At 33.2% G+C, this 25,445-nt stretch overlaps 1 protein-coding gene across 2 annotated transcripts in view; it reads left to right on the forward strand.

Moving 5' to 3' along the window:
- The window catches only part of LOC118205317 (uncharacterized), a 136,130-nt gene that overhangs the window by 19,538 nt on the left and 91,147 nt on the right, over nucleotides 1-25,445 (forward strand). For both annotated transcript variants that reach the window (XM_085822028.1, XM_085822029.1), the window contains exons 3-14: nucleotides 5,293-5,484; nucleotides 6,416-6,508; nucleotides 6,605-6,697; nucleotides 6,801-6,896; nucleotides 9,392-9,481; nucleotides 11,245-11,322; nucleotides 14,371-14,469; nucleotides 14,766-14,834; nucleotides 18,829-18,933; nucleotides 19,595-19,693; nucleotides 24,016-24,117; nucleotides 24,271-24,405. In XM_085822028.1, the coding sequence (XP_085678154.1) occupies nucleotides 5,293-5,484; nucleotides 6,416-6,508; nucleotides 6,605-6,697; nucleotides 6,801-6,896; nucleotides 9,392-9,481; nucleotides 11,245-11,322; nucleotides 14,371-14,469; nucleotides 14,766-14,834; nucleotides 18,829-18,933; nucleotides 19,595-19,693; nucleotides 24,016-24,117; nucleotides 24,271-24,405 (1,251 nt within the window). The remainder of the gene's footprint in view (nucleotides 1-5,292; nucleotides 5,485-6,415; nucleotides 6,509-6,604; nucleotides 6,698-6,800; nucleotides 6,897-9,391; nucleotides 9,482-11,244; nucleotides 11,323-14,370; nucleotides 14,470-14,765; nucleotides 14,835-18,828; nucleotides 18,934-19,594; nucleotides 19,694-24,015; nucleotides 24,118-24,270; nucleotides 24,406-25,445) is intronic.

The following is a 25,445-nucleotide window of genomic DNA, read 5'->3' on the forward strand; positions in this document are numbered from 1 at the left end:
TTCATGACGTTTAGAATTATTTTCGCTTGCATTTTGTCAGTATCAACTTTGTATGAATCATTTCACTGTTGTCGATTGGAACAGTTATGTAAGGGAAGTCTGTGGCCATGCATTAATGTCTAGACTATCAGTTCAAACTGGCAACACTGGTAATATTATCGAAGCTCACAAAAGTCTGTTTACGTGTCGAAAAAACAATAATTGCATTCTTCCGTTCAGTGAGTGTGCGGCGGAATTTGCCGAGAAACCAAAGTATGTTTTTTAGTTGCTGTTTGCGCCTCTTTACTAGAACTTTTCTTAAAGTTATTGAAGAAAATAATATTGATGGCACTGTAATACACTCAGACTGTTGGAAAGCATATAAGAGAGGTTAAGAGAGAAGAATTAAGAGAGGTTGGTTTGAACAGTTCTGCGTTAACTATAAATATAATTTTATCCGATAGTGGTTGTCATACGCAAATCATTAAAAGGTTATTAGGCAGTGCGGAATTGCGAAATAAAAGTCTGCGTGATACTGACCGCAACCAATTAGATTCTTTAATTAAGACACAATAACACGCCGAATAAATACTAATTCAGAAGTCAAACAACAAAAATCAGCGTTATATTTACCAAATTTTCACAGGACTAGTTTCGATGGTTTTACCGAACCACCATCTTCAGCTGCAAAACCGCAAATGAACCAGATAGGAAATAATGATTAGATAAGATAAGAAAGCCTGGACAAGAATAAGCAAGTGGCGCCATCTGTTGGTGAAACCAGAACTAAAACATAATTTCTTTAAAGGCCGAAGGCAAATTTGGATTGGAATTAGGATCGTTAACTAGAACAGAAAGATTTTTATGAATGTGAAATGCCTCTAGAAAATCTTCCATTGGAGAACTGGAGTTAACGATCCTAAGACCCCCAGAGGAGCCTGCCGATCCTGCTTTCCCTATTACACAACACACAGGCCCTCAACCTGGATTTATGACCTGGAGTGCTATTCCTCTTGATAGCCGGACCCTTTTGGTCGTCCCCACAGGTCCTGCTATGCTGCCTCAACGTAGCGCGGGTGTCACTGAGCGGAACGGGCGAAGTACGTCGGGAGCATAGCTCCTGGTAGGGCCATCCTAGGCGTGAAGGCCGTTCCAACATGCCTAGCTAAAGCATAGCAGGTGAGAATCCTTCAGGGGATTACCGTCTTGGTGATCGGGTATCACAATCCTATAGCACCAATGATCTTTTCTATTTTCTGCCTCTTCTCCTCTTAACTGCAACTTTTCTCGTTTTCCTTCTTCCTTGTGGTTTCCTCTTCTGAAGTTCGGGCTCGTCATAAGAAACTATAACAGTCTTGTCTCTAGTTCTTCGAGTGGCGAGAAAACTCCCCACGTGTTTACCGTGCGTGGAGACCCGTGTCACCGGAAAGGAGGGTACTGGTAGTTCAGGGGCGAGGTACCGTCCCCAACACACTGCTTTGGCCTCTGCTTCAGTTAAACGGGAGGCACCTTGTCGTCCTCACAGGTGTCAACCGGCTGGTAACTAGTCCTTGTGTCAGTGGCTTTGGGACAAGCTCTCGTGAGTACCTGCTTTTGGGAAAGCCGACTGTGGGACTTCAGTTTGCGTATAAGTCCGGCTAGCCCTGGCATAGGAATCTGCGTCCCCTTGTTGGTCTGCATGTTGTGTGTCGGTCGGACTCGAATCTTTTTCCATTTAAATATATATGCTATAATACCTTCCTGCTCCAATAATGTACCCGATACTCCAATTGTGACCAAAAGACTAAGAAGAGACATAGAAAGCCCTGCATCAGATGTATTTTGTCCATGTTTCTTGATTATAACCAGCTCTGAAAAATTGAAAAAATGTCACCCTTTCTAATAAACAAATATCTTTTGTCTTCTGTAGGAGAACTGAAAAATATCAAGAGACTTCGGTCTGGAGACTTTTTGATAGAAACTGTGTCCGGAAAGCAGTCTAATAGTCTTTTCAAACTAACTAAATTAGGACAAGCAAACGTTGAAGTTAAGCCACATAACACTCTGAATTCGTCCCGAGGAGTAATCTCTGAAATAGACTTACTATCAGTAACTGAAGGGTAATTAGTTAAAAACTTGGCAGATCAAAACGTGTGTTGTGCTCGTAGGATCAAAATACTGAAAGACGTTCAACTCATTTCCACTAAACATGTCATACTTACGTAAAGCGAATGCAAGAAAAGTGAGGCGGCAAAGTCATAGAAAATCATAAGGAACCTACGTGTCCACTATTACCTCCTCAATGTCTAGCAAACAGGACTATATAATTGTTATTACTTTTCTGTTCCAGAAAAAGATGGAAAGTTGATAAACACTAGAGAAGAAATAGCCGATGCCCTAGGTGATACATTTGTTGCTATATCTGGCAGTAGCAATTACTCAAAAGAGTTTCTGTCCACAAAGATGCGCTTGGAAAGGACTCAATTCGACTTTTCCCATCTTAATACAGAATCTTGTAATAAAGATCTGACCATGTTTTAATTAAGAAATGTAATATCTCGCACTGATTGAAGAATTCAAGCTCAATGATCTCTATCCCAAAAACTTTGACCTTTTCGGTATTGCTCCCTGGCAAGAAGGGAACATTCACCTACTTAACATTTTTGGAGAACTAAATAACGTCAAATATCAGCAAATTTTCCTAGAGCATAGAAGCAGTCATTCTAACTATAAAGCATTTTTTACTGATGCCTCAAAGAATCATGATCATGTCGGGGCAGCTTTTGTTTGTGATAAAGAAATCAGGAGTAGTAAACTTCATAAGCTGCATCTGTCTTTACTGCAGAAACGTTTGCCATTTTAAATTCCTTAATTTCCATCTCTAAGCAGAATAGCAGAAAGTTCGTCATCTACTCTGACTCTCTGAGTGCTCTTGAATCAATAAATACAAATACTAGCCACCCTTTGGTCTTAAAAAGTTTAGAAAACGCAGAAAACCTGAGAAACGCATGTTATTCTATTATACTGCTGGGTGCCTGGACATGCTGGCATCAAATGCAATGAACTCGCCAATGTCGCAGCAAAATCTTCTGACATTACTTCTAAAAATGATGTTCCTTTTACAGACATACGGAATTACATCAGAACAAAGATCTTATCCAGGTTGCATGAACTCTGGGAATCCAGACACTTAACAAATTAAGGCAGGTAAAATATAAATTGGAGTATTGGGAGTCGAGAGGGAATCGAAAGGAGGATGTACAGCTGACTCGCCTACGAATTGATCACTGCAGACTGACACATCAGTATCTCTTGAAAGGAGATAATGAGCCTATTTGTGACACTTGCAACCTTCCCTTTTCAGTCAATCACATTTTAACCTGCTGTCCTGCTTTTTGTCAGAAACGTGAATATCATTTTAATTCTACGAAAGTCAACTTAACAAATCTCATTGGAAGAAACTCTCACATCAACCTAATAAGATTTTAAAAACACATCTCCTTTTACCATATGATTTGAAGTTTTTATCTTTTAGTCCTGCTCTACCTGTTGCTAGAGCATTTCTCAAAGTCATTTCTCCATGCCTTCATCAGCATTATAGGTTCATTTCAACAATTCATCTGATACAGTGTGTTTGTGTATTTTGGATTTTATTCACCATTCGTCTGGAGCAACCTTCAAGGTTTTGTGCCATTAAAAGTCTACCAACCAACCAACCAACCTTTGGTCTTCATTGGAGGTACACTTACAGCACAGCGGTACGTCGACGACATTCTGAGACCTGTTTTGCTACCATTCCTTTTGCAGTACCCTGGTCTTAGTTTTTAGCAAGATAATGCCAGACCACATACGGCACGTGCTGCTATGAGCTGTCTTACAGCTTGTTAAACACTTCCTTGGCCAGCCAGATCACCAGATCTCTCTCAATCGAGTATGTCTGGAATATGATGGAAAGGCGACGGCATCTACCAGGGAATGTTGATGTCCTAGCCCAAAAATTGCAGCATATTTGGCAAGAAATACCGCAGGATACTATCCGAGAGCTTTATCAATCTATACCACGCCATGTGGCAGCTTGCGTCCAGGCTAGAGGTGGGTCAACACCTTATTGAGCTCGTTACTTTGTTCGTTCCAAATAAAATTAACCCATTTTTATGATTTATTTTTTAAATTTGTATTTTTAAATAATTTTTATAAATTTTTCAAAAAAAAGTGTGAATCATTTTTTAATTGATTCAAACTCAAACCTATCAAACTTTTACCATATCTTAAAGTAGACATATTTCTAAGCATACCTGCAAAAATTATAGTTTTTTATTCAAAATTTCCGAAGGTATACGTGAATTTATATATTAGCGCGTTTTGAAATTTGACATATTTATTGAGAGCGATAAAACATCAAATGTGGTTTAGACACTTTGCTAAAATTATTTGAAAATAGAAACGATGTGACTTTTTTCCGCTCATGCACAATGTAAAAAGGCAGGAACAAAGTGCCTTTTTTTCCGCTCCGGCATAATGGAAGAGAAAGGAAAATTGGTTGCCATATATTAAGAAGTTCGCCAAGTGAATTATTCTTGGAGCAACCTTAAAAATTGCGCCAAGATAAATTTTTGAATTTCTCCGTAAATTTCGCACCAGATTTTACAAAATTTAATATCTAGGCGTTTTTGAGTCGTAAAATCGAAATATGAAATATTTGGTATTTTATTTTAGAAAAAGTACGATTTTGTGTCAAAATACCTATGTTAGAACAATGCTTTACATAAATCTGATATATATTCTAAGTCGCGCTTTCGAGACATGACAAACGCAATTTGAATTTTGTCAATCGGCCCAGTAGAACGGGAGATATAGAACTGCCCCCTTTTTTTTTCGCAGTGTACATAATCTTCATATCCACCAATTTGTGTCTCAATCGGATATCTTTTTGGTGCGTCAATTTTTTTTTGTTGTTTTATAGAGTTTACATAAAATGTAATACTTCGTAGCTCACGATCATCTTACCTTTGAGATAATGTCATACTTGTTATCTGAAACTTAAAATTAGCAGTTGTTCAATCCCATATTAGTGTTCTTAAGCGCGTAAGACTATAAAGCCTTGTCCTTGGTATAGCCACTCAATGAAATTCAGATAAACACAAAACTAGGCCATCACATGGGACTGATTAGGGTCTGATTGACATAATGAATGTTTATCAACTATTTAGTGTTAGCTAGGTGACTTGTGAAGAGCCATGAACATGAGTTCCACAAAAGATGCTTAATTTATAATGAACTTTTACCTTTTAACATGTAAATTACGACTATTATATTCCGCTTTCTCATCCGCAGCTTGTTTATAAAAGATCTTCTGTTAGCCGGAAGTCAATAAGCACACTGGGCAGGGAATCTACTTCAGAGGTGACGACAACGATTACGGAAGAGTGCAAAAGATCCTGGCCTGTCAAACCAAAAAAATCTGCACCAAAAGTTATTAAGAAAAAAACTGAAAAGCAAGTATTTTATCCTGTGACAAAATATGAAGTAAGTATTGGCGTCTCTTCACAATTTCTTGATAAAAAATTTCCATTTATTATTTCAATAATAGTGAGCAGATTTTATCTACATTTTTAATCAAATAGTGAAATTTATTGCATACAGAATGAACCTGATTACACTAGAATCTCTTTTAACCGGCAGGAATAGGATATCACCAATTCCGGATAACTGAATTTATATTTCTAGAGCTTGTCCGTTCATGGTTTTTGATGATATTTATAGAAAATTCTATTAAAATTCGCGTAATTTTTTCGGCGTTTTGCTATTCGAAATTGGTAAGTAACTTTGTAACAGTATACTTAGTAAAAGAAATAATTAGGTTTCTTGCTTGAAGGAAATTGTTTTGTATCAACTGTACGCTTCTAATGCAAGTCGCCTAATTTTTAATGGTATTGTTGAGAGCTGAATCGATGTGTTGAGTTGTACTAGCTTAAGTTATAAACCACAAGAAACGTACGAATAATGTTTTATTAAATTTTATATTTATGTTTGTAAGCGAGTTGATTGTAAAAAGAGCTTGAATTCTCCAAGTAATTCTGCATGAAGTACCGTTAGATAGGCATAAGTAGCAGCGTTATAAGTTATAGGTAATAGCTTGACCGCTTATTTTACCCGACCCCTCAGTTGTAGTTCTGCTATATGCATGAGTTATGAATTGCGGTTAATTCTCAGTTAATAATATTTTAGTTAGCTTGTTTGATGTTCCACGAGAAAAGAGGAACTTGTTAAAGCAATTAATAGCGCTCATTTAAATTATTACAATATCACTAGAGACTTACAAGATGTTCTGAAACAGAAAACATTATTATTTTACCTCAAACTTTAAAAAAGTAATAAAAACATCTCTTTCTGTGATATATAGTATCATATATAAATGATGTAAATGTGTATAATAATGTTTGCTTTTAATTATTAGGTTGATTATACCAATCAAAATTATGTTCGAAGCAAATGTAACAAAAACAAAGGTTTACACCGTTACGTAGTTGGCAGGACTTACAATTGGGATGTAAGTATTCACTTTAGTTGAGATCTAATTGGTAATAAGACAGATAGCATCATAATTAATATTTCTGAAAGTAAATGTTAATTCTCTTCTTTGAAGGTGGAATATGATAATCATTTTTATGTTAGAAGCAAAGTTGATTGTCCAAAAGGTTTGCATAGAAAAATACCAACTATAAAGCGAAAGCGATTGGTAACTTCATTTTTATTTATAGTGAAATATTAGTATTAGCGCTTCAAAGTTTTAATTATTGCTAGATTTCTAATGATGCTGTCTTTCTCACCCTCTTTCAAAGCCAAACAGAAATGATCTAGCAGATAGCACTGGTTGGGAATTTGACTATGGTCTTGAATATGACCAAATTGAAGGTGATGTGCCATATATGCCTGAGGTAATATTTTGTATTCAGTTGTAAAAGTTTTATGTCTGTTTTTTACGCACATTGATTTTAGAATTTTGATGATCACACGTTTCTTTTCCTTGTGTTTAAAAAAATAAACTCAAAAGTTTAGATAAAAATACATTATAGCAGATTCATGCATATCCCACACGCCTAGGGAAAAATAATATTTTTTGTTTCATTAATATACCTAAGACTAATTTGGTACTTATATAATATATGTGTTTAAGTGCTTTTGAAACATATGTACAGCGTAGTTACAAAATATTGGGCAAAAATGTAAGGATGCTGTTAAGCGCTAAATAAAGGCGTTCTGTTGGAGTAAATTGTCACTCTTCGCGTGAAGTTTGAGCGATATGCATCGTTAAATGAACACAGAGCTCGCCGATATCCATTTTATCCATGAAGCTGCAGAGGAAACGGGACAGCTGCTCAAAGGAGGTACTCGAGAATCGTTCTCCGTATCTCCTTTGAGTAGGAATCTATATCTCTTTCCATTTTAGTCCCAGCCCCATAAATAAAATGCATACCGTCTAGTTCCACTTTCGTGTATCGATGCATACCGCTCGAAAATCGTATGGGGAATGACACTTTATTCCAGCAGATCGCTTTCACCTAACGTCACCAAACGCACCATACCTGCACATACCTTCTATTAGAAAATTTTCTTTTTTCGCTTTCCTCTGCCTATCTTTTTAGAGTTTTGCAGGCATTTTTAATTACCGTGCATATTTATAGCGAAATCTTAACGACGACCCCCTTCTTAAGACGTATTGAAAATTTATAGTATTTCTGTTAACATAATTGTATAACAGCACAGGAAACCTGAGTATAGCTTAAATAGTAATTTTCGTACTCACATTTAATTTTCAATTTGCTTTCAGTTAGTTGAAAAGGGGTATCTGCGCCAAGTTGTTACTGTTGCCAAACGACGATGCATAATGCCTTTTACTTCTCTTCTTTTCAAAATTATAAAAGTTCGTTGCCTAACAAAGCATAAGTTAATAATTTAGAAAATAATTTTACAGCGACATCTTAATAATATTTTGCAGTAATTGTTATTTTATGCTATAAGTTTCGTAGATAAAATAATGTTAAGTGTGCATGGGTTCGTAGTGGATTGAATGCCCATAGGATAAATGATAGCTTGATAAAATTTATTTTCCCAAAAGAAACACTTAGTAGTTTTGGAACCAGTTCTGGAACTTTACTCATATATCTCTTCTCAGTATGACAGAGCACATTCAGTAGTTACCACTTCAAACTAGTAAAAACGTTAAACACGAGGTAATATTAAAAAAAATCTCAAATGTGTAAGCTCGAGCAGTGATCTCTCAGTACCTTCAATACTTTGAGCTAAATTCAGACTCTGAACTAACTAAACGTTTCATACTTTGATGCTTGAATAATTATGCAGGAGTACTACTGCCTGTGCAGTACTTTCTTGCTTCCTCGAATAATCCCACTTTGAGCCTGGTCGTGAAGTTTACATGAGTTGTAGCTTCATCAGATTGAGGAAAAAATAGGAGGATATGGAAGTCTCCTTTACCCCAAAAAACCAGACATGGGATACTGACTAAATTAATGTTCTCTCCGGTCATGTATAGTTTTTCCCTGTCCGCTGAGAAATTTCCAGTCGAAATTGCTGGAAGGCATACAGAGTTACAATTACAAAGGGCCGAACACAATTACAATTGTACAGGGATCGGAACAAAATGTCGCCAGATGGTTGCCAAGTTTGGCTAATTTTGATGATTTCTCACCAAATTTAACGACAAAAATTATTTGCTAATATCATCGACAGCTTGGCGCTATCTCGACAATTATTTACCTGAATGTTAAACAGACCTGCCCTGGTAACCTTATCTTTCCGGCGAAGCTTAGCATTCTTGAGCCCTTTAATGTTGCAGTTATAGAGAAGAGGTACCACAATTTACATATAATTTCAATAAAATTATTTGCATTGTAGAGACATTGGGATATTTTTTGGAGACCGGAGAGATGAAAAAATGAACAACTGCTTTCGCCGGGAATCGAACCGCGGACCTCTGGATACCAACCCAGCGTGCAGAGCTACTACACCACGAAGGAACGCTAGGAAGGCGGGAGAAATACCTTATAACATATATACAAAATTCGTAACAGTATTTTTCTGATACTCTGCAAGGAGTATAAGAGTACATTTTATTCGACTTTTATTTCATTAATTGTCACTCTTCATATAATGTTTTATTCGAATAATTCTTTCTCTTTGAAATCTAGGATACTATTCATAAGTAATTAGCATTAAACATAAAAATAAAATCTTTCTTCGATGCAGGTATATATTAGGAAAGAATTTTTAGCAACGACATTTTTTATTATGTTTGTAATTCATACATACCGCATTATGTAAACTAAATCAAGCCGATATTTTATTTTGTCCCATGGACAATTTGTCTTCTATAATATCATGATAAAAAGCAAAGTTTTCCATTTATCTGCAGGGAAATTTTGTAACAAGAGGAGGATACCGTTTCTATGGAGTCCGCAGGAACGATTCAGATATGGAAGGAGAATTCAAAGAGTCCCGCAAAGTATGTTAAATAATGTTTTTTAATTAAAGTGGTTGCTATAATTTTCAGATTTTACAGCAGGTAGATTTTAATTATTGGTAGATAACAGGTAGTGTAGATGAAGAGTTTGTAAAATGTAAGCTACGCATATATTAAAGACGCATATATTATAAAAAGAGAGTTTGCTTATATGGAGACAAGAAATGTAGCTGCACCTTGTATATTTCAAAGACGTAATTATAGATATCGATCTTTTCATTTCTACGTCACACTTTACTTCTTGTATTATAGAGCAGAGTTTCTTAAACTGTGTGTCGGGACCCTCTTGGGGGTCTCCAAAACTTTTAGCAGTTTTGATATTTCTTTAGCTTATTATAATAATTTTACAATTACCAAATATTTTTACACAATGTATCTGGAAATAGATAAACATAAGACAATACAGACAAAGAAAAAAACGAAAACGTTTCGACGCATTCTTTTTATACTACAAACGTTCATTTTCCTTGCTTTGAAAGTGACGCTGTTATTTCGTCTATTACTTATTTAAACTTTTCACATTGTTCGATGTCTTAAAATTAAAAATTAAAGTTAATGACCTAAAACTGCAATAGTATATTACAGCACAAGTGAAAATATTGACAGTTTCACTCACGCGCGTGTCGGATTTGCTCAGTCCTTATGGAGGTTCTACAAAATTTTTGTAAATATTATGGGGTCCTGGGGGTTGTTAAAAAGTCTCAGTGATAAAAACGGGTCGCGAATGAAAAAGTTTAAGAAACCCTGCTACAGAGTGAGGCTTGTTTGAAACAGGAAACATAAAAAATGGGCAATGCCCTATACAGAATACGGCTTCTGATTGCCAGCCGGACTTGATTTCCACTTGATTTGTAAAGGCATGCGGTAAGGAGGAAGGATTTAGCTTTTATTCTACCCTACGTAAATGGCGACTAGGGAGGCGGTGATGGCAAACCCTGGTGGTTCCACATTATCGTCCACCACATTTTTTTGGGGCGCCTTGTGTAATATAGAATTTTTGGAAAAACAGGATACCAAAGAACGCCGCAAACTCATCACCGAGATTCGAATTCCTAATTTTCTGATTGCCAGCCAGACGTGTTTCCCATGAGGGCCCCATGAGTATCTACCATGAGGGCTTCCCATGAGCCATTTACTTCCCATGAATATCTACCATGAGGGCACACCATAAGAAGGGAGAAAACCTTAAAATGTATACGCTATACGTAACTAGTTATTTCCGACTAGGAAGTATAAAAAATAAACCCATCTGAGATTGGAACCATGGAACTTACAATACTACTTACTACAATGGACGTGAGATCCACTTAACCACAAGAGTAAGCTTAGATGAATGCAGTAATTCCTTATAAAATAACTTATTCATTCATAAAGGATAAAATGATAATTTTATTTTTCTGTGATAAAGAATTGAAAAATTTTATAAGTTTATCTATTTTAAATTTTGAATTGGATTTTTAAAATGTTTCAGTCACTTTTTTATTGAATTTATATTTTTATTCAAAGAAATCAATAATTTAAGCTCCCCGTTCTAGATTTTGAACAGTAAATTAGATGAGTATAATATATTTCATAACCTATTGATTAAACAACGGATTTAAATTGGCTGAAAAAAGATAAAACCTTTAACAAGATAAGTAAGTTCAATGTGTATGTGATAGTCAAAATCATAATGGGCAATCAGTTATTGTATATACCCTCTATCTGTATTTTAATTTTAAATAACAATTTATTTTTGCTTTAAGGAGATAAAGGAATTAATGAAAGACGAATTCAAAGTTGCTGGGGAGTTCTCCCAAGAAGATATTCCACTTATAATAAAGGTATTTCAATTAAACTCTCTACATTTCTCTTGTTACTGTAGCCTAATTTTTACTCTACTTTTAATGAAATTGTGGGACATAGATTGACAAATTAAATATTTGTATTAAAAAACTGAAAACTCTCTGTTAAATATATATATATATATATATATATATATTATACAGGAATTTTAACAAACATGTATATACGTAAAAAAGCAAATTTAAAGTGAAAATAACTAAAATTTATTTTCATTCCTTGCAGCAATGGCGCAAAGAATTAATTAAATTTGTATTTAAATTCAATTTATTCTTTTGAAACAATTATTATACAGGAAGTTTTTAGTTTCTTAATATGCATACAATATGTTACCTAAATGTAAACAGCACTGGTTTATGGAGCGTGATAACTGGTGCAAAGTCTAACAACCTTGTACAAAACAAGTTCATCTAGTATTATTATCCTTTTATATTAATGTAATCTAGTAGTACAAAATATCAACTCTCATTGTCTGGGATGCGCATAATGGATGCTGAAGATTGCGGAGCTGGTTCTGTGGCATTGAAGAAGCACAGCTTTTAAATCGGAAAGATTCCGATGCGATCACTCCTGACTCTTATAGAAGCTTATAGAAATACTAGTAAGTGGGATACCTGATGATTTATTGTGAAGGTCTGGTATTTCTCTTATTTTTACTTAGACCCGCCGTATGAATAACACTCTCTTGCTTTAAGTAAGATTGAATCATAATCATCACTTTAATATTTGTTGTACTAAAAGAAAAGGTCAACTTATGTATAATGATTCTTTCAAAGCATTGTAGTGTTTCCATTTTACTGCTCTCGCTGATTTCAGCATTATTTTTTATACATAGAGTTTTACTTTAACATGAAGTAAAATGTGGCATTAATATCTTAATTGGTATCTATTGTTCGTAAACACGGTTAATTGTGTTACCGGAGAGGAAATAAAATATATCACATGAAATTCTAACAACATGTTGGTTTTTAAACTTCTTAAACAGAAAAGAAACAGAAGAATCAGCCACATATTTCTCAGATAAATCTAGAAATCACTACCTCTTGGCTAAGATAAAATCCGAGGACCTCATCTAGCTAGGTTAAGATAAGGAGAACTAATATTGTTTTCCTCTTACCCACAAAATATCTGATATTTTATGTAGAATGGTTTAGTTTTTTCTTCCACTATATACTATATTGAATGGTTATTTATGTCCTGCTTAAAAGAATTCTCGTATGTGCTGACTTCTGTAAAACAGCGATTGGTTAAACACAATAACGAATAAAAGATATAATTATATTATTAGTACAATTTTAAAAGCAAATCTTATGTAGACACCACATGACTTCCTTGTACAGCCTATTAAATTATAGTTTTTTTCCTGCATCACTTTATTTATACTTATTTCCTTGATTATTCTAACTTATTTAACCAATTCTTCAAGGCAAGTTAAAATTACATAAATTTCAAATTATGAAATCATATATCTCGGTCAGTTTTTGTCGTACGAGAATCAAACTTCTAATTTTATTTTTTCTGAACGAATATAAAACTTTCCCAAATATAAAGAATTAATAATAGGAATAGGTCGACCGCATTAAAAGTTATATTTCGTTATTTGACATTGCCAGAACATGAATATTTTCGTCATTTAAAATACTTCTTTAATTGGAAGTGTATGACTAAGACCAACGATTGTGAAAATAAAGGCCGGGCAAGAGTTTTTAAACGGAGAAATGGGATGGATATCTATTTATATATATGTTTGCTTCTACCGATTGTAATAAAAAAAGGGATGTACCCAACTAGATATTATAGAAATCCATTATACAGAAGTTCAATGTTCTACGACTAATCCTTTCTGAGTTATGCGAGATACATGCATGCGTACATACGCCCCGAAAAAAAGAAAAAAAAAACATTTTAAATCCATTTTCAATCCATTTTAAATCCATTTTTTAGAATGAATTTTGGAACACAGAGTCCTTTATTCTGAGCGTGTGTACGTAAACTCCAAGTTAATGTACGTACGTACACATGCTCAGAATAAAGTACTCTATTTTCTAAAATTGATTCTAAAATGGATTTAAAATGGATTTAAAACGGATTAAAGCGTGCAGAACGTGTACAAGACGTAAGCCTCTGTTTACAGACGTCACTCAAAAAAATCGTCCAAATTGATTCAAGAACTGTCAAAATGGATATTTCTGTTGAAATATGATACCCGAAATTTTTCGCGATTGCAATACTTCCTTAAAAGGAAGTAAAATAACTTTGATATCCATAATGAGTTTATTGCTGTGCATTTTTGTTATCATAAGTAGCGCAATGCCACTTTCAAGAATTAGATTTATAATAAGTAAGTTCAAAAGGCTGACTATGCATATATTCTTAAAGGGATCGGTATAGATATTAAGATGTTATTAATTACAAAAGTTTTATATGTTAAAGTAAAGCTTGCATTATCTGATGTATGGCAGTTTAAATTATTTACTTAGTTAAAATAATATATCTTGATATTCAAAATAAACATTAAAAGATGCCTGGTTTAATTTTGTTTCAGTCAGTCAGTGGCCGAGGGTATAAAGATACAAAATGCTGGCAGTTTGGGTTGTATTCCCTGAGGCTGAATGGACCAGAGGTGTCGGGGGTCCAGATGGGAAAAACCATGTGGATTTCCAATGCAATTGAATTTCTCCAAGAAACTCCTTTCTGAAGGCAATCTTTGTTGAGCATATAGCTTTCGAGAGACTTATCATAATTATTTAACTTAATCGTTTTTAGTGGTGCATGAATTTTGTCCAAAACGGAAAATATTTGGATTCATTGAAGGTTCACCTTTTGCACCAAACTGTTTTTTCAATTTAATGCTTCAATAAGTCAGTCTTGTACACGACTGTGCGTAAACTGGAACAGTTTAGCAGTAGATTTAAATCTTAAAAACTAAAGGAAATGAAAGTTGATATTTTATTATGAATAAATAAATGTCTTTTTTAAAAAATAATGTATATTCCTTTAAATAACATTATTATTGATCACTTTTTTAGCGGAAAGAAGGAAGAATTTGCAGAGGTGGCTATCGTTTTTATGATACAGATAGAAATACTTACGATGTCGACTCTGGTGAAGACGTAGACTTCGAAACTGTAAGGATCTATATGATACATACGTCTATTTTTTAAAATTGTCGAATTTTGATAAACAAAAGAATATTTTCTAAGTTTCAATATAGCATTCCTTAACAATGAATACTTAATGGTATTCTGTAATATTATTTAATTATCTGTAATATTTGAATATGAAATCAATATATATTACGATAAAACTAAAAAATTTTATATTCCGGTTGTGTAATAATATGAAGTTTTGTTATATAATTTTATGTGAAATAAGTAAGTTTAAGAATAAAAACAAAATTTTTGGTGGTTTGATTTTTCAACAGAGTGCAGATTATGATGATTATTATCCTAAAAGAGATCAATATGAAACAGAATATACTGATATTAAAAAAGTAAGATAATTTTTTTTTCCTTGATGAGTTTGTAACTGAGTGTTTTTCTGCAAAATTACATAAAAAGTGCATGCAATATGCTTTATTTAATATTAATTTAGTGATTATAGACTATAAATTGATTATCTCTGAGTATAATTTGAATTCAGGAGTGCGCAATTTTTAGACTTTTAATTAATGATGGCATTGTGCTGCCTTATATGAACGACTTGATAATTTTTCCTTCCTCACTTGAAGAAGGAATGGAATGATTTGAACTGGTCTTAAAAATTGCTAGGGAAATTGAATTAGAGATAAATTTTAAAAAGTCCTATTTTTTAAGACAGGGAATTAACTTTATAGGCCATCTGATAGAAGAAGATAGAAGTTTTCCATCTACTTTAAAAATGAAGGCTGTTCTTAATTTTCCTCAACCAATCAATTAAAAAAATCATAGTTTTTGAGATCCCCGGGGATTTTAGAAAGTTTATTCCAAAATAACTCGATTATTGCTAAATTACTGAGTGAGCTCTTTAAAAAATATCGTAAGTTTAAATTTGACGAAGAGCAGAGAAATTGTTTTAATCAATTTGTCATTAGGTTATATCGATGTCAGGAAACGGGAGAAATCCGCACTGCCCTCGCCGGGGTTCGAAATCCGGACCTCCCGAATACTCGTCGAGCGTGCTTGCAGTTACTCTCCGAAGGCATGCGAAAAAGAGGGAGAAATACCTTATATACAGCCTCTTTTGAAGTGTTACTGGGCATGAGTTGACCCAGTTGCCATATCTTATCTTGCGAAGAATTATCGTCCACCGCCTTTTTAGTTCGGGTGTCACATGTAGAGTCTTTTTTAGAATTTTTCGATGTCAGGAAACTGAAGAAATCCACCATACCCTCGCCGGAATCGGAACTCCGGACCTCCCGAATATGTATCGAGTGTGCTTCCAGTTGCACCACGAAGGCATGGGGAAAGAAGGGAGAAAATATCTTAAAATCACTGTTTAGCTGAAAAACCAGTACAATCCTAATTATAAAACCGAGTACACACTAACACTACCTTGGAAGAATATCGAGCTATTTTAAGGCAGAAATCCCTAAATGTGAATGATTTTTAATTTAATATGTTTTCTCAAATTAGTACCTATTTTTGTAAAAAATATCCTCGATATTTCTCCAAACTCAGAGCAGCAATATTCATAATATGCGCAATCTTCCACTGATATATCTCCAAGCTCAAAGCAGCAAGATTCATAACATATGCCATAATTTGTACAATAGATACTATTTTACAAGCCAAATAAAATGTATTGTAAAGTATGTATAAAATTATGTGTGAAATGTATTTTATTCCTTTCCCAAGTAAAAGTAATTAATTAGTCTAGTCATTAAAATAAATAAAGAGATTATTAATGTAAGACGTTCTTTTAATGGAAGGAATAAATAATTCTGTTATCATTTTTGCTATACATTTAACTTCTGCCTATCAGATAAAATATGTGTGTTTTGGATGCCAGTCATCTATGCAATAAAAATTTCTTTTCATAAAATGGAAATATTAGTAAAATTTAGACACAATATTACCAGAATCAGAATTTATTGGAATATTTCCATTTTTTAAAAATATTTTATAGACTTTTATTAGGGATTTCGGAGCTGGAAGTGAGAAAAATTAACTGTTCCATCTACAGGATTCGAATTATGGTTATTTTAACCACTAGCTAGAAGTGATAACCACTTGAACTACATGATAACATATACGGGAATGCGATAATTCCTTGCATTCTATCACTCAACGGATGACCGAGGAGAGGCAAGACGGCACGAGATCCAACCGACCACATCAAGATGGTGAAGAACTATTCTCCTCTACACTTTAATTTTAGAGATATTCTAAAGATTATTAAGTTTTCCAGGAAACATAAAAATCTGCTTCTTCTTTTTCGGGATCCGAATCCCGGATTTTCCAGTTGCTAGCTAGATTTGCTAATCACTTAACACCACAACCACACAGACGGGTGGATGGAACACTTCCTTACATATTCAGCGTTACACTTTTGTATTTCTATCTAGATCTAATTCTGAATGACACCTACTTCCTTCTCAAATTCTGTGTCAAGAGCTGATTTTCTCGCAACTGAATCTGTAAGTTTAGGTTTAGGTTTAAGGAACGGGAAGACGGGCACCACACCTTTACCATTTGGTTAACTGAATCTGTAAGTTCAGCATCCGATGTCTTTGAAAATCTCTTATTAACCTTTTGATGGTCATCATCAGCTCAGCCCGTATTCCATTTACTCACCGCAGTAGGCGCAAGGAACCCATCTCGCATTAGAAGCTTAGAACTTACAGATATCGCGCGTATTTAGGAAAGAAATTCATGAGCTTTATCTTGCAACAGCCGAAATGTTAAGGTATTTGGAGCATCACATTAGCACTATTCTTACCAAGAGGTTTGCTTATTTATTTCATTCAACTTGAGTAATGCAAGAAGCATAAAATAGTTTTATTTTTTACGAATTTATATGTAGCATTGTATTACCTAAGAGTTAATGATCAAGCCTTTTCTTCTTGAGGCACATCCTTACTGATCCGTTATTGATGAACGCTTCTTTTGCGGTTAACCCGATTTGAGAAATCAAGTCAGTGGGAGACAGATTTGAGTAGAAATGGTAGACAGGGTACAATATCTTGCGTTCAGAATAAAATGAAAACAGCAGGTTTCTCTATATCTTCTTTTCCCCCCTTATGCTTGACATAAAGCTTATTGGTATCTACCGTTTGTCTTCAGTCCATTTTCTTAATTAATTGCTCAGTAGTTGTCAGTTTGAAAACTCCATGCGATTCTAATTTTTTATCTTTATTCTTTTATTTAAATATACTTTTTAAGCTTATCCTAAATTGAATAACGTATTAACATTCTTTGCAAATTTTGCTATAGTCCTTTATTATGTTTTCACTGCAAAACTTTTAAGTATGTAACAAAACTTATTTTACAGTTAATTAAACTTTTTGACAAATTTTAGAAAATTCTACAGTATTTTTTTGTTGTTATTTATGTTTACATTCTCTAAATTCGCATTTCTAGAAAACGAATGTAAATTAATGATTAATTAATTCATTCATTTTATTGTAAAATTAGAAATAAATTTCTTAAAAATATCGGAATTATTATGCACAATAATTACTTGATAATTCGTTGAACTATGTGTATGTTAAATCAATTAAAACTCTGTTTTTATTAAAAACTAAATATCTTTTGATGAATTGTCAATTTTTTATAATATTTTTATGTAGGAAATTAAACAGTAAGCTAGGAAGTTTACGATAAGAGCTTGGCTGAGCAAAATAACTGCAGAAGCATTTTCATACATTCCTTAATCATAAATCATTTCATAACTGGTATTTATTTCAGTATAAAAAAACTGACTCTTTTTTAGAAAATTAGTTGCTATAAATCATTCGTTAAAAAAGAGCAATAATTTTGTTTGTGATGCTAATACCATTTTTTGCTATGATTTGTTCAGTTCATAGTTTGTTCTGGTATTCATATATTCTAATCAACTGTATTTTACTGAAAACATTAATTCTGTTATAATGATCTGTATATTTATTGCTTTTTAGTCATCATGAATTTTTTGTGATTCACGATTCCACTGCAGAGTTATATATTATTAAAGAACTTAGGTTTAAATTTTATTCAAAATACTTGAATTTAATTCTTGCCACAGAAAAATTTCTTTTATTAAGACGTTGCTGTTTGCTCTTTGTTACTAAAATGAAAATTAGGAATTACCTAACTTTAAATAGCTGAAATATAATTGTTTAAACACTTAAGTAGGAAATTTGTATTTTGCAATTACTTTGTTTCATTTAATTAAAAATTTTATTGTTTAGTAAAAAAAAGCATTTATGATTTTTTGTGGTTTTACTTAGCAGAACAGAATTAGGCACTGCTGTAAAGCAGATTCACAGTTTATTTTGCTGCCTTATATTAAGATTTTACTATTTCTAGGGAAAACCATTCAAACGTACCATATTAAAGAAGACTTATAGTTTTTTCCCGAAGAAAAGTGTTTCTCAGGAGAAAAAGAGGCAAGCCACAGGCATTTCTTTTGTAGTAAGTTGCTACTTGAGCTAACAATATATAAGTGATACTATTATTTCACATATAATTAAAAATATAAATATTTTTAGGAATAAATGTATTTAATAAAATATTACCTAAATTTAAATCAAGTCATAAATCATCACGAACCATACTAATATTATTAAGTTTTGATAAAAAATTAATTAAGTAACTAAATTGATAAATATAAGTATAAATATAAAGGTATTTCTTGTTGAAACAGCCATTAAAGAATCAAAGTTCCACTAAATGCGTCTGACGGATTGCTAGATTAAGGAGAACTATTGTTATTTGTTTCACCTTTTCCCTAAACACACAGTTACTCTTAAAAATCTTCTCATTTAAAACCTTTTCCACCATATTAATTTTTTTTATTACACAAATACCAAGTAATTCAAATATTTTTCATATAGACATCTTTTCCATATTTTCAGCTATAAAAAGAACCAAATAATTTGTTTATTTAGACAATCAAATACAGCTAAATTCAATAATAAAGCTAATAATATGATAGTTAAGCCACCTCCATATTTGTTCAGATAAAACTGTTTTAATTTAAAAGTACCTTTTTGAGTTTGTAAGCAACTCTACGCTGCTGGAAAATAGTTAATAACGTGATAAATTAATTTTTCATTTTAAACTATTTTTAAAGCCAGGAGAAGGAAGCAAGTCATTTTACGAAGGAGTCTCTTATGTTCGTTCTGGTACGCAAGTGAAAAAACATCCGAGTATCAGAGAAGTCTATAAACCGGTAATAATTTCGTTCGATATTTATGATGTAAAGTGTTTCCAATATCTAACTATGGTATATGTAAATATTTTGTTAGAAACAATTAGAATTTTCTAATTTTTCTAATAATGATTTCATTTCAAGGATAGTAGGAATTCTTAAAACGAAAAGTGATTATATTTCTTTTAATAACAATATTACACTGAAAAGAGAATTTCAGAAAATACTTAGCGTTGTTCGATCTAAGTAAAAGGGGAGGATTAAAATTATACATATAGCACTGAAACATTACAAAGAAACGCAAAATTTAAAAAAAACCCATCAAGATAAGTATATATATAATCGCAGATGGTTACTGGTATTAGTAAGTAATTGTGTCTGCCATTAATAACGAATTAAATGACCGTGTTATTTATATTGCTATTGTTATTAGCGTAAATGATTATGTTGATGTGTTTTCATAATTGTCTTAGTCTCTTTTATTGTCTGTATAAAAGGTAATGCAACCATTTCCCTGCATTGTAATGATAACTGTTTCTTAAGTTCTTCGAAATGCATTTAAATAATAATAAATAATTTAACGAAATAATTTAACATAATAAATTAGTTGATCAAAAATATCTGGATAACTTCAGGAAAAGTGATTGCTTGCTTCTTTTATGGGACATTTTTTTGGTAAAATTTGGCTATATAATATGTGGCACATTCAGCTGTGAATTATATTATTAGGAAGTAGAGAACTACAGAAGTTAGATTTGTTTAGATAAGATTAGGTTGATCATGTGGTTTGACAGGGAAAAGCTATAAAGCCCTTTGCAGAGCAGTGAAAGCAAAACCATATGGTATTATCTAAAAACATTACGAATAAATCTATAATTATTCCCTGGATATAACATTAGTAGAATGACACTGTATGAAGAGCTTCAAAATTTAGGTTTCAGCATGACAGCGGTAGCACATAAGTTTTATATTACCGCAGCTAATGCCAGTCATTACTTAGCATAATGTAAAGAGAGACGTAACTGGAGCCTGGAATAATAGCGATCTATGCTATTCAGCAGACACAAATTTTGGTACACTATTTAGAAAGCCACCTGTAATGTTTGTATATGAAGAGTGCTAAGTAAGCGATATTTGTGACGATATAAGCGATATTCATCTTCTTCCTTGTAGTTTGGCCTTAACCCCTTGTTTCCTGCGAAGGAAAACATGAACACAAGGGCTTGGCGTAATATATATATATTAACCATTCAGTGTTATCCCACCGATATGATAGTTTGGTACGAAGCCCATCCTATTTCATCATGATCGAGTTACAACTCATGGTGCATGCCGTTAACACATGGTTTTCTGATATGGAAACGGAGTGGTTAGTGCAAATTTCTAGCTTTAACTCTGTAAACATCTATGGAATTAAGTATAACGTCATTTGTGACATAAATAACACCTTCTAAAATCATTAAAAAACTGTTTACTGTAAATATTCCATGAGCAAAATACCAAAATGTAATATATATTCCTCCTAATAGACTACCCGACACTGAAAATGCAACACGAAGAAGGAGTGGCCAGAAAGTGATAAAAATTAGCAGACAGAGAGAGACAGCAACGAACAATAAGTTATATTTATTTCGAAATGATAAGCATAATACAGAGGGAGAACAGCGTTGGCTCAGTAGGTTGTAGGACTACCTTGGACGGCGATACGCGAAGCAACACGTCTAGGTACAGAGACTACGGATGGTGTCCTGAGGAATGGCTCTCTGTTCCATATCAACCATTTGCCACAATTCATCTTCTGAACGCGGCAATAGCAGGGTCTGCAGATGGCGTCCAATCACATCCCAAATGTGTTCGTTTGGTGAACGATCAGGAGAGAATGGTGGCGAGGGAAGCATCTGTACACCTTGCAGAGCACGTTGACTGAAGCGAACAGTGTGTGGTCGGACGTTGTCCTGCTGATAAAGGTCACTGGGCACTCCCTTGAAATTAAGGGAGCGTCATCGGCAGCAGCACATCATTTGCATATCGTTGGGCCGTCATAGTGCCCTGAATACGAACTAGAGGTGACCTGGGATCGTACGCAGTTGCTCCTCAAACAATTATGCTTCGCTGTTACGCAGTGTGGCGTTCCAGAAATTCTGCTGGATTGGACCTGTCTCCACATCTACCCCCAAAATTGTACGCGGCGACTACCATCGAGAAACAGAAGCGTAACTCATCTGAGAACACGACCCTGTGCCATTCCATCGTCCACATCGCTCGAGCCCGGCACCATTGTAGACGCTGGCGTCTATGATGTGGGTTCAATGGCCGTCTTCTTAACGGACGCCACGAGTGCAAGCCACTAGCCACCAATCGACGGCAAATGGTTATGGTCGATATGAAAACATCCAGGGAATCTTGAAAATGCTGCAGAATGGAGGTAGAAGAGACTTTTGTGGGTGCGCCACCGCTTCTCGGCAGATGCGTCGATCCACGCGTGCTGATGTCAGTCTGGCTGCACCAGCACCCTTGGAACTTGGCACATATCCTTGTTCCAACCATAGTCGCCACAGCCGATGCACTGTGGACACGTTCAGGTGTATGTCAGCTGAGATTTGCCGTATGGATCAACCTGTCCTTCTCAGCCCGATTACCATGCGCGTCGTAAAATCGTGTCTGCTGAAACTGCCTCCGTTGACGACGGCCTGGCATTCTCTGCTATTACGCGCGTCCTCTGAGACAAGAAAAAAATTTCTACGATTATTTCCCTAGCAGATATAATGGCACAAAAATTAAACATTCTGAAGTTTCCTTTTCCTACATCTTCTTCAACGTGCGCCGGAGAGCTTTGCATTTCACATCATTCGCATAACTCGGTAGCCTGCTTCTACCCTGAAATTTACATAATTTTTCGGCCACTCCTACTTGGTGTTGCATTTTTAATGTCGGGTAGTGTATAATAACTGAAATAAATTATTTTTTCAAGATATTTTGATTTATTTCATACTTATATGCTTGTAAAAAATTATAAATACCTGTTGCGAAATATATAAATAGTATAGCCGAAGGTGTTGGATCTAATGATTTCGTTACTAATTCAAGTATTTCCTATTTCAGTGCAATATTGTTATGAAAAGGAATATAAATTTAAAAAGATAATTTTTCGTTTTAAAAATTCCTATTCTTATGAGAATGAAATCATTAAATATAAAATTAAAAAATTATAATTCTTACTATTAATATGTTTACACATATCTTTGTCATATCAGGTTCTACCATATATATATATATATATATATATATATATATATATATATGCGTGCATACCATAAATCTGTTCTAATACCATATATATATATATGCGTGCATACCATAAATCTTCTGTTTGTCTAAGAAAATTTATTGAACAGCGTCCTTTTTCTTAAATATACTTTCAACTGGCATGGCATTTAATTTCTTTGTATCATTAATTTCACTGTTACATGTTAAGTACTGTTTAATAAGATATCAAAAGGCCAAAAATAATATATGAGTTAGTTATGTTCGGAGAGAACATTTCATTCAAAATAAATGAAAATTGTATTCAGAAAATTTAACAAACACATTCACTAATATTCTGTATTAAAGAATTATTTTGATGCACGTTTCGTGGACTGAGTAGCTTTCATTCACATTGGTATAGGATTATAATCTCAATTATAATATATTTTTATTCTATTTTTCTATGATATTTTATCCTGTTATAACTGCAACATCTCTTTCAAACTTAATGTAGTGGTTTCGTTGATATTTCCTAACAATGATCGAAAATTCATCTTTGTATTTATATCTGGAAACTGTAATGAGGCTCCACGCATTATTATGTAAATGTATAGTAGCTAAAATTCTATTAGTTTACTGCATATTTGGAGTCTTTAGTTTAGCATTTTATTGAAAAATAAAATTTTATATCACGAAAGCTAACACGCTTTTTTCACAGCTGTAACATTTCTTTTAACTTGTTTTAAGAATGTTATTAGAATTTAAATAAAAGTTTTATTGCAGGCTGGAGAAAAAAATTTTACGTAACTTAAAAAATAGCATTAACTGATTAATCCCTTGCTCAAAGCGGAAAATAGCATCGCTTTATTAAATCGTGCTAAATGAACGCTGTACAAATTGTGAATTTTCGTCAGGCAGAATTTTTTTCTACAGTAATGTGCAAAATGTTCGCTCAGATTTTTGAGCCATTGTGTGTAAAAATTGTTTTATATTTTAAATAAAATTACTTCGATTCTAAATATTTATTTAATAAAGTTTTAATTGGTCAGATTTCTTTAAATATTTCTTCTTGAGCAACTGCGTACAATTATATGCAGGTAAAGAAGTCCAGCAGTTACATTACAGTGACTAGCAGAAGACGACGTTCAAGTACTCGGGGTGATGAAAAAGACATTTATTTGAAAGGAGAGTACGAACAAGTGAGAAAAAATTATTACTTTGCTTTCGCAATTAAAGATGAATTCAACTGTTATTGATCAACTAACTCAAATACAGTGATAAATAAAAGTTGTAATAATAGTAATTTATAAAAGTAAAAGGTAAATTTAATACTTTTTGTATGCGTTTTTTAGAGATTTTCTGACGAAGCACATTTAACCTCTAGAGATGAAAAAAGATACTCATTACCAGAAAGGAGGTCTGAGGAATTCGCCGCAGAAAGAAGATTCAGGGAACCAGAAGAATTTGTATATTCAGCACACGCAATGGTTATATATAAACCCTTTCTTACATGACTAATATACGTTTAATACGTTTATGTTGAGTCAAAAAAGCTAGTATCAAAAATTTCAACCAGTACAATATTCTATTTTACCCCAAAAACAGTTCTAAAATTTTGAAATATACAGTTATATGGAATTTAGTACCTATATTTATACTTTCTTCTTTATAAGCGTGAAAATCCTGAAATGAAATACGTAGACTAAAATTATTGGCTCTATGTTAAGGAACTGGATTCTAAACTAAAGATTTAAGACTTTGATTTGATTTTAGATGAATACATAACATTGTTAGCTTCCCCAAATTTTAAGGCTTAAAGAATTAAGGAATATAAGTATATGTTGCCTCATAATAAAATTAGAGGGTGACATGAAGAAGAAGTTTTATCTTATCTAGGCATTCAGAACTATGAGGAAATTTAGAAATCTGCTTTTGAATTAGTGTTTCTAACTCATGCTTTGTGGTATGGTGTCATTCATCAGGAATGATAAAAATATAGCATAATAACAAACTGTGCGATTAGAAGAAATAAAAATATCATATAATAACAATTTATGTATCGCAGTATATTTTCAGTTAATTGTATTACTGTTATGTATTCCTAGATAAGAAGATTCACATTTTTTCTTTCTTTCTTTCTTCCTCCCTCCTCCCTTTCTCTCTCTCTTTTTTTCTTTTGAGAAATATTGAGAGTTCAAGATCGGAAAACTTTCTTTGTGAGCATATTTTCTGAAAGTAATGTTTTTACATTAAAGAAACCTTTCATATTAATAATAAATAAATTTATTATTAATATGAAAGGTTTTAAATATAATTAAAGAAACCTAGACAGTACATGTTTAATTGATTTCAAATATGAAATCATATTCATGCTTGATATGATCAGTTTTATTTCTATAATCAGATAATGAGCTGTCACATTTTGTTAATTCCTTGTGATTCTGAAGGATCTTTTGTTTTACCATAATTTTAGAGTTAATTCTAACTTTAACTTTTTAACTTCCTCATGAAATTTGTAGAGACATTA

This window comes from Stegodyphus dumicola, chromosome 8, assembly GCF_044657685.1.
Source record: "Stegodyphus dumicola isolate Sdum_Otavi_A_Nest chromosome 8, ASM4465768v1".
In the NCBI taxonomy this organism is placed as follows: domain Eukaryota; kingdom Metazoa; phylum Arthropoda; class Arachnida; order Araneae; family Eresidae; genus Stegodyphus; species Stegodyphus dumicola.